The sequence below is a fragment of the Crocodylus siamensis genome, chromosome 6, assembly GCF_052110815.1.
Source record: "Crocodylus siamensis isolate JL-2025a chromosome 6, ASM5211081v1, whole genome shotgun sequence".
NCBI lineage: Eukaryota > Metazoa > Chordata > Crocodylia > Crocodylidae > Crocodylus > Crocodylus siamensis.
This window is the reverse complement of record NC_143400.1, coordinates 77,415,779-77,428,787: the sequence shown is the minus strand read 5'-3', so window position 1 is coordinate 77,428,787 and position 13,009 is coordinate 77,415,779. Positions and strand designations below refer to the sequence as shown.

Below are 13,009 nucleotides of genomic sequence, written 5' to 3'. Positions count from 1 at the left end.
CGTTTCCCCTCCCCTCCCCCGCTCCGGCCCTTCGCTACCGGCACGTTGCGCCGCCTGAGCGGCCCGAGCGCGAGCGCGAGGGCAGCCGGAAGGAAGGAAGGAAGCAGCCCAGGGCGGCGGCAGCGGCAGCGGGTCGGGGGCGCAGGCGGAGAGCGCGAGCCCCGAGCGGGAGCCGACAGCGGCGCGGGGCAGGGGGCCCCGGCGGGTGCGGCGGCAGGAGGCGGAGGAGGCCGCGCGCCCCCCGCGCCGTCCCGCCATGGCCGACAGCGAGAAGCTGGACAACCAACGGCTCAAGAACTTCAAGAACAAAGGCCGCGACCTGGAGGTAACCGACCGCTGAGTCGGGCGGGGCCGGGCCGGGCTGGGCCTCGCGCGCTGTGGCGTCTTCCCTAATCCGCGCTCGGGGGAGGGGCGCGGGGCCGGGCCGAGGCCTGCGCTCCTAGCCGGGCCGCGATGGGAGTGTCCGCCGCGGCCTGCGCCGCTTCCTGCGCGGGAGGGTGGTGGCGGTGCGGGCCGCCCCCAGGGCCCTGCGGGCAGGACAGCGCAGCGCGGAGACGCCACGCCGCGCCCCGCCCCGGGGTCCCCGCCTCCGCTTCTTGTTTCTTAATTTATTAATTTTTTTTCTTTTTCTTTCGGCTGTCGCGTCCCGGCCGAGCGCAGGTTTTTGTCGCCGCGCCGGTGCTGGGGCGGCCCTCATTGTGTACGGGGCAGGGCGGGGCGCTTCGCACCGGGCCGGCCAGCCGCGGAGGAGGCCGCGTGCGCCCTGACTCAGTCACCGTCAGACAGCGGCTGTCTAGGCCCTCACGGCCCCTGCGGAGCTGCTGTTTCGGGGATTCTCGACCCTTCTGCCCTGGGGTTTCTCAGTGTGGGGGGTGGTTTTGCTTCATTGGCCTTGCTTAGGTTTGGGGGCTGCTACATCTATTGTCTTGCAGGGAACCGAGGCCCACACAACTGAGGTTTGGCACAGAAAATGTTTTATATTCTAAGCCAAGGCCTTGAACTACCAGACGCTGAAGTATTGGCACCATGTGCTGACTGGGTAGAGCTGTTTAAGAACTGGGTATCTGTGTGTTGTGTTCCTTTTAGCTTCTTGGAAGCCTCAATAGGTGGCCCCATGTGAAGTGTATTACCATAGTTTATTCACCATGTGATATGATATATGGATAATTGTACAGATCTGCTTATGGAAGTAATGGATGTGCTTGCCTTGCTATCACTGATGGAAATGAAGCCTCTCCGTCTCCTAAGAGTAACTCAGTATTCAGCAGTCTCTAGATTTGGGGGCCCCTTAGGTCAGTATGTCATTCACTTTCGCTTACCTGAAATTTTGGATTTATTGAGAGTGATTTGAGTGTAAGGTATGTATCATAGATTCACCCCAAAGCTGAGTTGCCTTTTCACTGTGTGGTGACCAGAAATTTCTAGAGGCTTCTGGTGACTGGTAAGTGCTGGGTGGAAGTGATTTAGGAAGCTTGTTCGGGAATATGCTTTGTTTCCTCAGGCCTGGGGAGAGTCCAGGGCTCCTAGTGCTTGTGGAATCAGCAGGCAGCCTGATCTCTACAAACACTGGCAGGACTCTTGGGAGAGCTAGGATGTAGTCAGTTAAAAGGATAAGAGTTTTTCTTGCCATCTTATTTTTGTTTCCAAACATATGGTCAGTTTTGCTTGTATAATTTTTTTCTCCTGTATAATAAATCCTTTTGCTGTTTTGGCTCCTCCCTGAGTGCTTGTGGAAAGAGTGATTTCTGAGTAAGTGATATGCTGGGTTAGCTCTTTTTATGGAAAGGGGGAACCTATAATGTTTTCCATGTCCCAATGGGGAGGCTACCTGGGGCTGGCTGAGATTCTCTTACTGCTGCTGTGGAGTCTAATACAATGTTAGTGGACTGTACTGGGGTAAGGAATTATCCTCGGGCAAACTCTGTCTGTTCTTTGGGGCAAGGGGCAGCACAGTGGGGAGAAATACAGAGCTGTGGGGGTTGGGGGGTAATCCCCTGCAGATAGGTTTGTGACAGTGGCTTGAGGGCCATTTATCTTGGATGTCTTTTCTATAGAGGAGTTGATTTTCCCCCCTTACAGGCAGACAGTGCTTTGGGTATGTGCTAGGTGCCTCACGTGATTGTCTTCCAGTTACATCATGAAATTACAAAAGCGCATTCATATCAAAATACTGATGCATACAGATACGAAGATGACAAAACTGAACTCAGCTTCCCGCTAACTACAAATAGAGACTAAATACCACAGGAGTAAATCTAATTTGGAAAAGTATCCATGCATGGCACATGGTGAACCCCAAGAGCAACTTGGTTTCAGGGTAAATCCATACAATGTTCAATTAATAAATGTCAATTTTAACGTTAAACACAAACAAATGGATTTCTGTTTTGTTTAGAAATCACTGAAAGTATTTACTGGGTCCAAACAGTAAGAGTTTTGTTTATTTTTACACTATTTTGATGACAATTTATTTGTACAGTTATTAGTCTTTAAAAACAATAACAATTAACAAAAAATTAAATGAAGAAAATATAAGCTAGAGTTTCTTGTATCATTACTTTTTCTGATGCCTACAGATGACATATTTTGTAGGTCTTCTGAAGCTGTATTGAGTATATGTTAATCCTGAGGTCTTTCTCTTAATTTTTTTATGGCCATTATAATTTGGATAATTAAAAAACCCAATAATGTGCTGGCACCTCATATTTCAGTTCAGTTGCTGAAACATACTTTATCTATTGAAGGGAGATGTGCCAGTTTAAGGAGCATATATTTATTGGGGAAAAAATGTTGCAAGTAGCCCCTAACATTTGATGCGCCTGAAACTTTGTAGGAAAATACTTTATTTACCTTGTTTACTTTGAACTTCATGCAGTCTTTCACTATTTTCCCTGTTTGAGGAAGTGAGGGGATATTTTAAAATAGAAAAATGTGATTGTAAAACCACTAAAATTTGAAGGGGCCTTAGTGATGCATGTAAAAACTTTCTTCTTAAAAATGATTACATTTCAGGAAGTTTGTGTTCTGTTAAGTATGGTACATTTTCCTATCTGGTATTATCTAAATAGCCTTGTACAAAATGAAAAACATTGTTTAGCTGTGAAGTCTTGTTAAAATTTAGAGACTGACATCTCTCCAGCAAATCTTGGAACATTATGCTCAGTACCTAAAATAACTACTGTGGCTGATTTTATTTTTCATACAATGGCTCAGGCTTGTGACTATTATTTTTATTTATTAACTGCTTATGCATCACACTTTTTCATTAGATCATGAGATGTTAGTGATGACTGCATTTAGTTAAGTATTACATTAGTAACTGTTGATTGTGTGTAAGCTGATTCTTAATGCAGTTGTAACATTTTGTTCTTAGAAGAAATCTATTAATCAATCCATGTAAGAATCCAGGATTAATTAGTTAGCTCTTTTTAAATGGTACCCTTTTAATAAAGTTAGGGTATGGGCACCTAGATTACCACAAGATAAAAAGGACTAGGCATGTATATTATCTGTCATATGGTCCACAACAACTGCTTGTGTGTGCACACTCTTTCTTTGTGGGAAGTGCTGGTCACTAGAATCTTAGTTTCATTTACTGCAGGGTAAGAGTGCACACAGGCAGTTAACTATAGAGGGTTTGACACAAATCTCATGAGAAATCTCTGCACTTCTTTATCTTGTGGTAGCTTCTCTGTGTCCGCGCCCTCCATTTTACCTTAATTTCTTTCCATTTACACACTTCTGTTTCTCTCTCCTCTTCCCCAATGTCTTGTATCACACTAAAATATATCATGCTCTCTGGTGGTCTCATGCTAATTGTGATATTACCTTTTACAATAGTTTCTCACAGGTAGAGAGACTACTTAAAATTAGTGTTTATGATACAGCAGCAGAAAGAATAGAGAATATAGGTTATTTGTGAAGCAGCTGTATAATGTTGCTGTTTATATTGCAGTTATGCACTGATACAGTTGTCAGTCATCACTCAGTTTGGATTGTACTGAAAAGAAAACATATGAATCTGCTCTATTTCTATTCTTTATTAGTGCTTTTCTTTTTAGAAAGGCAAGAAAGAAGGTACTTCTGTGTTTACAGCTTTTAATGTGCTGTGCTAGATAATGAAACTCTTAAACTTCTAATTCACATGCTCACTTAAGCAGATGCTGGGCTGCACATATCATACCAGTGTTTCTTGACGTATTACATAAAAATAGTTGGCATTTCTTCTCATTTTATGAAGTTTTACAAGTCTTTCATGCACCCAAGTATTGGACAGCGTATGTGTATGGACTTGTTCAAAACCTTACCATTTGCTTCTTGTACTGAAGTACTGATGAATATGCAAAAAGTAGTTTATGACAATGTTATTCAGGAAGAGCCTAAAATGATCCTTTTGCCTTTTTTGCCTTTCTGTGTTCTGTTCTACCGTCAGCCTCATCTCTCTCCAGAATCACTACACCGCCAATATGTCTGTCATCAAAATAACTACCCTAGAAAAGTTTACGGCATGTCAGAGCTATTATGTGGACACCACCTCAGATTTAACCACATGTAGCATTAATTGAGTGCTATACATAATACATTGATCTAAAGTTGACACATCTTACTGATAGTTCAGTTGGAGCTGTTCAGATTTATTTAAGTTACTATGGCTTAAACAAAACCAGACTCCACAGAGTAGCTAGCTTTGTTGTATGCTTTCTCCATGTACATGCTAACAGAAATACATGTTGGTGTTTATGAAATGTAATGGGAATGTAAATTGCAGGCAGTAAGAGCATTGGGCAAATGGGTGTGTTTGGGTATAGGAGGATGAGTTGCTCGTCCATCTACTATGGGTATGGATATAAGCCTGTTTCCTTTATATGCATATTCATGAGTCTTGAATCCAAATATTTGGGATGTATAACCCTGCTGTAAAGAACCAAACTGGTATTAAAACAGAGATGAATAAAAATAGTTCAGTGTCCTTGCTTAGGTAATTACTGGTCCGATGCCATTTTTTCCCTCTGTGAACTTGCACTTTCCAGTAGATTCTAGGAAAATTTGAAAAGCTATTGGGTTGCAAGGAGAATAGTAAGGTACATAACAGAAAGGGGTTTTTTTGACATACAGTGAAACTTGTGAGTTAATCAATGCCACATTGATTCTATAACATTCTAGTTGCTTAGTTGGTATGCAAATAGAGGAATAGTATTCAGAGGCATAAGTAGGAGTCTACTTAAATTGCAGGGATATTTACCAATTTTGTAGGTTCATGATGGCAGAAAGTTTTAATTTCATGGTCATTTTGCAGCAGCCCCGCCCCTTGGTTCTGATTGGTGAGGAGGACCAGGCAGGGAGAAGAGGGACGAGGGGGCCGCTGTGATCTTGTCTGCTGCCCTTCATGCTAGCCTGCCAGCTGGTATCTTCCCTTCCTGGCAGCAAGGACTGCTGGGAGCCAACATTTTATTTTTATTAAGATTAGTTGTTGTTTTTGTTGATTTTTATGGACAGTCCCAGATTTTATGGTTTTTGTGAAACCACAAATGAAGTAGGTCTTGAAGCATAAGTTTTCGCAAGCAGTAGCTTACTTCACTATGTGTTATGAATGGACCTGCAGGGAGAAGATGCTATGAATGAATGCTCTTTGCCAGTCCGTTCATAATATCTGACAAAGTAAGTTATTGCTTATGAAAGTTTATGCCCCTCTGAATTAGTTTATAAGGTGTCACTCTGCCCTGCCATCTGCCTGACTTCAGAGTAACATGGCTAACTGTCTCTCTCTGCTCTTAAATTTTCATGTTGCTATTCAATTCCAGGCAAGGATGGTTGCAATACAACATTGTTCTATGTACTCTGCTTTGCTTAGTTTGTATGAACTAAATTAATTATTGTGAATTTGTAGGGATTTTTACTGTTAACACTACTAATTAGGGCTGTGTATTTGACTGGTCAAACAGCACTTAGTCAATTGATCATTCAGCTGTTGTTAGATAATGTTCAAATATTTTAAACTTGAATTTCTTGAAACATTGAGGAGAGAGACTTTTACCTTTAGTAGGTCACACACTTACACTAATTACAAAAGAAATTATTTTCACTTGCGAAACAAAATAAAATTCTGACATGGTAATGAATTCTCATAATAAATGTTAAGTAAGTGTAAATTGTGAATGATATTCAAGATTGAACAATTCTTCTTTTCTAAATGGAAATAAAGTAGAGATGCATCAGTACATCAGTCCGATATTGGATGGGCACAGATATAAAGAAAATTGACTGTATTGGAAATTGGCCTGACGTGGCCAATAATTTGGCCAATAAGTGGCGCATGCATGTGTGCAGCTGCAGCACAGTACGTAGGCAGTGAAGAGCACAGCCCGGCAGCTTGGAGCGCTGCATGCAGCTGGTAATTCTGTTGTGATGGAGAGGAAGGGAAGAGGTGTTGGGGGGCAGATCAAGGCCCCTGCAGTGAGGGAGGGAGTGGGGCTGGGGCAGCAGCTGGGGCAGGTACTACCTGGATGGGTTTGAGGTGGAGCCACGAGTGGCTCATCCAGGGGTCACAGGGATGGTGGGGTGGCTCCCACTGCTGCATGCACCCTGGATCTGGATGAGGTGGGGTGTGCTGGGGCTGCGAGGGGATCTTCCCAGCAGAGAGGGCTGGGTCAGGGTGCACTCAGGGCGGGGTGGGTAGCACTGGAAGAGTGAGCCTATGATGAGTTTTTGGGTGGCTGCAGCCTTCCTGCTCCTTCCCAGTGCCACCCCAAGCTCAGTGTGGCCTGGCCCCAGCCCACAGCAGCAGCAGCTTCCCTGCCCTGCACAGTCCCAAAAATCTCTGTTGGTGCACCCCTAAAACGAAGTGCACAACTGTAAAAGACAGCAGTTATTTTTAAAACGCAGCTATGCTAAGTGGTCAAGAGAAAGGAGGTTGGGAGAGCTCAGAGAGGAACAGGTGAGGAGAATGCCTGCCTGTAAGTGTAATGTGAGTCTGTGCATGTCCTGACTCCTGCAGGACTAAAGCACAAGGAGCCCCCACTCCTGTCATTGCTAGCAGACACTATGGCCCCATCTACATGTGCAGGTAAAGGCACCATACAATGTAAAGCATGATCCACCCAATCATGCCTGCCATGCCACGTGCATGGCAGGAGGCATGATTGTGGGATCTAGCATAACATCCTATCATGCCTTTTTATGGCCAGTACATGGGGAGCCTGGGCAAATAGGGGACTCACAGTTCTGGCTATGCTTATATGCAACCAGGGCTGTGAGTCCCATGTACTGGGGGACTCGCAGTGTTGGCTGCATGTGGGCCTCAGCTGGCATGGCAAGTTGCCTATTTGCTGAGGCTTCCCCTGCACTGGCAATAAGGTGTGATGGGGTCTTGCACATGCTGGGCACAGATGGGCTGTAAGTCCCGTCAGCTCTGGGGAGCATGGTAGGCACTCAGTGGCTGGGAGCTGCTTACACATGCAACTTAAAGTTGGGTAACTATGAGCTATAAAGTTAGTATGTAGCTTTCATGTCTAACTTTGTAGCTGGTTGGACCTTTTTATGATGCGATAAGGTATTTTGCATGTATAGCTGGTCTCAGTTTAGCTGCAGAATTAACCTATTGATTGTAAAATAGCTGTAATGTGTGGAGGGGTCTATAATGCAATAAAAATGTAGGCTACCACCTACACAAGGGCTTTCTTGGCTTCATGGAAAATCTGACAATTTTTGATCATGGTCAAATAATAGGCAGTCAGTTGATCAGCTTATCAACCCTACTACTAATAAGATTACAGTAAGACTTTTTGTTCTGGTGCTTCCCTTCCTTTTTGATGGGCATACCACAGATTAGCCCTGCACCCTCCCTGAGTGCCCTCTGATCCCCTTCACTTACCTGATCATCTCTACTTTCTACTTCCTGTCCTGACTGCTGCTGCTGTTCCTTCCCCAGTTTGCTACATGCCAGTACATGGGCTGCCTGTACCGCTTGTGGTATGCATGCTACAAGTTGGCTACCCCAGTCTAGAATAAGGCTTGATATTTCCCTCATTTCTGGATTTGTGTGACCAAATGAATGTGGTTGTCTGCTTACAGGCAGTTCATTTTGCAGACTGGGAGCTGGATATCCCATCCAGTAGGCCAATACCATCATTCTTGGGTTCTTTGAAGGAGAACCTCTTAATTTGTTCAGCACCAGTGCCTGGATCATGTATATGCTAGCTGAATACAAGTAATGTGGTTTTGTGTTGCTCATATTTTCTGCCTTGGGAGATATCAGTGCAAGTACTAATTGTGATTTTCTTTGTTTACTCATAGATAAATGATTTGCCTTCCGAATACTGGTGTTCAGGGCCCAAGAGGACAGTAAAGCATTGTTTGAATGGTGTGTTTCTGGAGGACTGTGATGCCAACTTAAGAGTGCATGCAAGCTGAAAAGAGTGTAGGCAGAGGTGTGCTAGATGCCAGGGGTGGCTAGGCAGGTGAACAGTGGATCTGGAACAGTGTGTTAAGAATCATGAGGCAAATTAGTGCCTCTTGACATGTTTAACAGTTGCTTACTAAGAAGCTAGACTATACAGAATACCTCTGGAAATAAATTACATTTTTGCTTCCAAATGAAGACCAACCTTTCAGGCTCTGATCCTTTGGTGCAGCCAAGGAGCAGACAGATTGGTAGGGAATGTAAGGGATGGCTTTTATATTCTTTTGGTGTTTGGAAGCTGGTATTTTCTGAAGTTAGATTCTTTTGTGCTAAATTCTGGCAAAGATCTCTGGCTTATCTTGGCTCTTCAACAGAAGTAATATAGACAGAGAAAAAGACTGTGATATTAGGTGCATGAGTGCAGCTGCAAGCAAGAAAGGATTTGGTTGGTAGGTATTGGAGTGGTGAGCTAGGTGTGTTCAAAAGCCATAGCTTGAAAAGTGCTAAAGCAGAAGACTGTCATCTGGTAGCTTGTTAGTATCACAATTTAACAATACAGGCTAAAATGGGTCGACACCCCCTGACATGTGTGCCGAGTGTGGCACACAAGGCCATTTTGCTTGGCACAACATGGCCAGCTCCAGCTGTGGGTAGCTGCTGCCAGCAGCGGAATCCGGGCTGTTCCCAGCAGGGCTTGCAGCATCCCAGCCACCTGCTGGGAGGAGCCCGGGATTCCGGCTGGCAGCAGCTCCCCAGAGCCAGGGCCGGCTGCAGCTAGGAGGCTTCAAACAGCTGTGCCAGGCTCCAGCATCAGCTCCACGCCGGCACATGCAGGTGCACCCCTGGGCAGGCGGTGGAGAAGGGGCCTGAGGCAGCGCAGCCCCAGTCTCTCCCCTGCTCCCAGCACAGAGGTGATGAGCCGGTGCAGCTGTTTGTAGCCAGTCCGGGCTCTGGGCAGCTGCAGCAAGCAGTGGGTACAGTGCAAACAGCTGCGCTGGGCTGTACAGCTCTGGCATCGGCTCTGTGCTGGCAGCGACTGCCTGGGCCCCTCAGGGCAGACAGTGGGGTTTGCTATCCTAGCAGCCCTCAACAGTTCACCAAAACTTGGTAAGCAGCCCTCAAGCTGAAATAATTGTCCACCCCTGGGCTAGAGAAGGTCACAGTAGTGGCAGTATTATTGCTCAATGTCTAGGGGATTCCATGCAAAACTCTGTAAATGTATAGGCTGTCTAAACAGATATCACATTTATTTTGATTCATAACTGTTGAGCCTGTTCTGTTAAACTTATAACTGATTAGTTGTAATTTCAGTATTTTAACATGTTTGTGATGATCTGCACCAGTCACACGTGGATGAAAAACATATATAACTCAGTGATCAGTCAAGTTCTTATCTTTTTCTCAAATCAAATTGGTTTCAGCTGTTGTTTCTATACATTTATTTACCAGTCATTTTTGTCCTATAAAATTATAGTCTCAGATGCTCTGAATTTACAGACTTGCCACTTTGCTCTTGTTTTATTTCCCATAGGTGCTAGGCAGTTGTGATTTCCCCTCACCACCACAATTTGAATTGCATGAAAAAGAAAACGTTTTTATTTCATAGTGCTACTGAGCTTAGTTATACATGGAGATGGCTTATTTCAATTATATGTGCCTATTTACAAAATTCTAAATGTTTTTGTGACTGTTGGCCTCTTAAATTGTGCATTGCTTTAAAAAAAAATTAACCCTGAGGAATGCCATGTGTATAAGTTAGATTTTATACTACTAGATTTTCAGTTACTTTATTAACTTAAGTATAAATCCTGACATTGTTTTTAATATTTTGTTTAAAGCTTTCTAAATGTGTGTCTTATTTGCTGTTCCTGTGACTGGTACTTTTTATTGTAGGACTTAATGTACTAATGGATTGTGCCTCTAGTCCAGCTGTCCTGGGTGCTGCAGCTGTGTTACATAGGATCTTATGTTGTGGCCTTTGGTATGTTAGGAAGCTGTTACAGTTTTTTAATTTTGCTTGTGGTGACCTGTGTCCTTTACTCTGTTTTGTGTCTTGTCCCCAGGCATAAAATAGCTTTTTGTTGTTCTTCCAGCTTTTAATAAAATTACTTTCATTCTCCTGCCCCAACTAAAACATCATTTAATCCAAACATGGTTTGTTCAATAGAGTAAAATGAATGTTTGAAATGCATCAGGTATGATCTTGCTTGTTTTATTATGAGCCTTGTGTTAGGGATATAAATATTGTTTTTAAAATATTTGTTTAACCTCCTCTAATTATAGGTTAAACGATTAACCTACAACACTGCAACTGCTGGGAGCTACTCCTAGAGCCCTTTGACTGGGGGAAGGGGTGGAGGAGGCAAGCCCAGCCAGACAACACAATCTAAGTGAAGCCTGTAAAGGAGCAGTTACGCATTTAATTGATGAGTAATTAGCAAGGATCCTGGTTTTCTTTGATTTTAAATAAAATCGCAATTTCTTTAATAACCCAAGCCCAAAATCCATGATTAAAATAAAAAGCCACTATGCCTGCCTGCCTGTAAGTTGAATACAATGTTTTATTGATACATTTACAATTTTAAAGCAGTTTGGAAGCCTATCAGTGCCTCAATCACTATAATAAATTCTAAATACCTGTAAATCTTGGTATTTGGTTGTGGGATTTTATCATGGAAGATCAGAGCTCCCCCTGCCCCCTTCATTCACAGAATGCATGTCCAGGGCTCTCAGCCCTTTTACCCCAGCTGCCAGGGTTACAAGGCCAAGGACCTGGGTCTGAGCCCTTGGCCCCCTGCAATAGCACCTGAGCCCTGGCTGCTGCCCATGGGAGGTGGTGGCTGCTGCTGCAGAGTAGCAGATTCTGGCACCCAGCATGGCAGGGCAGAGTGGGGCCGGGCAGGGAAGTTTCTTGCTACTGTGAGCTCTGTGCTGCCCTAGTGAGGTGTCCCCTGCCTACCCAGCAGCCATGAGGGGCACAACCCCATGCCACTGCTGCTGCAGTTCTTGCAGTCGCAGCAAGGAGCTTCCCTGCGTGGTCCCACTCTGTCCTTTTGCGCTAGGTTCTGCCTACTGGGCTGTGGAGGCCCCAGGGGAGGGCAGCAGGGCAGGGAGACCGATCCTGCAGTGGGCAGCACGCACATAGATCTGGGGGCACTCGGGAGTGTGTGCAACAGCGGGGAGCTGGGCCCCAATCCCCTCCCTGGACAAGCTGCCTGTGGCCCTGTCCTGTTCCCCACTGGAGCCTTATGGCTGCACATTCTGGCCCTGGGACCCAGGTGCTGCCCGAGTGGACAGCAGCCCCAGCCCTGCCTAACTCCCTCCCTCCCTGTGTCAGCCTCAAACCCCCGCCCCTGCCAGACTTACCTGAGGGAGCTGCTCTCCAGGCTGCCTGGCAGCTATGTGCATGTACGTGCACGTGGTGCCTCTGGCCTGACTGCCCTTCTCCGGTTCCCCCCAACCTCTTGCAGGCTGGAACTCTGCCAGCCTGCAGATTGATCATTTTAAGGGAGAAACATGCAGATTTTTCAGGTTTTGCAACAAGCAGTCTGCCCCTTTTCTTGCGTAAAGGGGGAAATTCACTTTTTTTCCGTTTTTCCATGGGAAATGGAAAACCTGGATCCCAGGTCATTAAGCTGCTAGCCGTTTTCCTCTTAAGCTATGGGTACTAGTCTCCCTTGTCCCTCCTACATCCCTCTCCCCACCATCTGGTTCTTCCTTCCCCGCCCTCCCTTCTGCCTGTCCTGGTGCCTTCTGAGTCCTGCTGGGGCACCCACCCCAAGCTGAAGGATAAACTGTAAACTAACCTGTTATCACTGAGCATACCAGTTAAAGGATTAATCATTTAACCTTTCACATCCCTACCTTGTGTTAAGCTGGAAGGATTTCCCTTTCTAGAGGACAAAGGGGGTGGGGCGGCACTTTTATTTGCATGTTGGCAGTTAGAGGAACATTCCCTATTAAATTGTCTTTGAATGAGAAGGAGATTAGTGATACCTCTTTTCCCTCTTTCCCCCGCCCCTCCCCTTATCTCACACTTCACTTTGTCAAAGGAAGCTTGTTCTATAACAGTTGAGAGCACTTTCCATATTATGTGTCTTGTTTAAGTCTTCCAGGAAAAATTAGGTTCTTGTAAAACAAATATTCCTCTTCAGGAATACAGATTAAAATTTAATTTTGTCAAATTCAAATTTCAAGTCCTAGTCTTTAAGCTTCTTCCTGGTTATATTGCTGGTTTGCAGAAGTCTTTCTTTTAGCAATTCCTTCCCTCTGAGCTTTCTTTTATCTTTCTTGAAATTGTCAGCTTACTCTACACAAGTCTACCACCATTTCTTCATTCAAACCTCTTATTAAAATTGTGTTTTCTTTAATTTTCTCATTCTAATTTAATATTAAAACAAGATTCTTTTAACAAATTAAAATCTCATTACAGAAAAAATTGCTCTTACTGTCTTGCAGATGGAATGTATAGTGGTTGCTTTCTGAACTTGAAGTCAAGTCAGGCATCAGAGTTGAGTATTTTTAGCATCTGTAGCGGCTTCAAATTTGTCTCAACTGCTATAACTTTATAGTCATATTATTCTATTTAAGTACATTTCTGCTGTATGAAAG

General features: G+C 44.7%; 1 protein-coding gene across 2 annotated transcripts in view; it reads left to right on the top strand.

Annotated features, from left to right (window-relative positions):
• The first annotated feature begins 19 nt into the window (after window positions 1–19).
• Window positions 20–13,009, top strand: part of KPNA4 (karyopherin subunit alpha 4) — a 42,077-nt gene continuing 29,087 nt past the window's right edge. The window contains exon 1 of one of the 2 annotated variants that reach the window (XM_090056031.1): window positions 20–325. In XM_090056031.1, the coding sequence (XP_089912157.1) occupies window positions 257–325 (69 nt within the window). In that variant the 5' untranslated portion in view covers window positions 20–256. Of the gene's footprint in view, window positions 326–490; window positions 2,318–13,009 lie in introns of those variants that run through there. The other variant, XM_090056032.1, reaches the window with a different exon arrangement.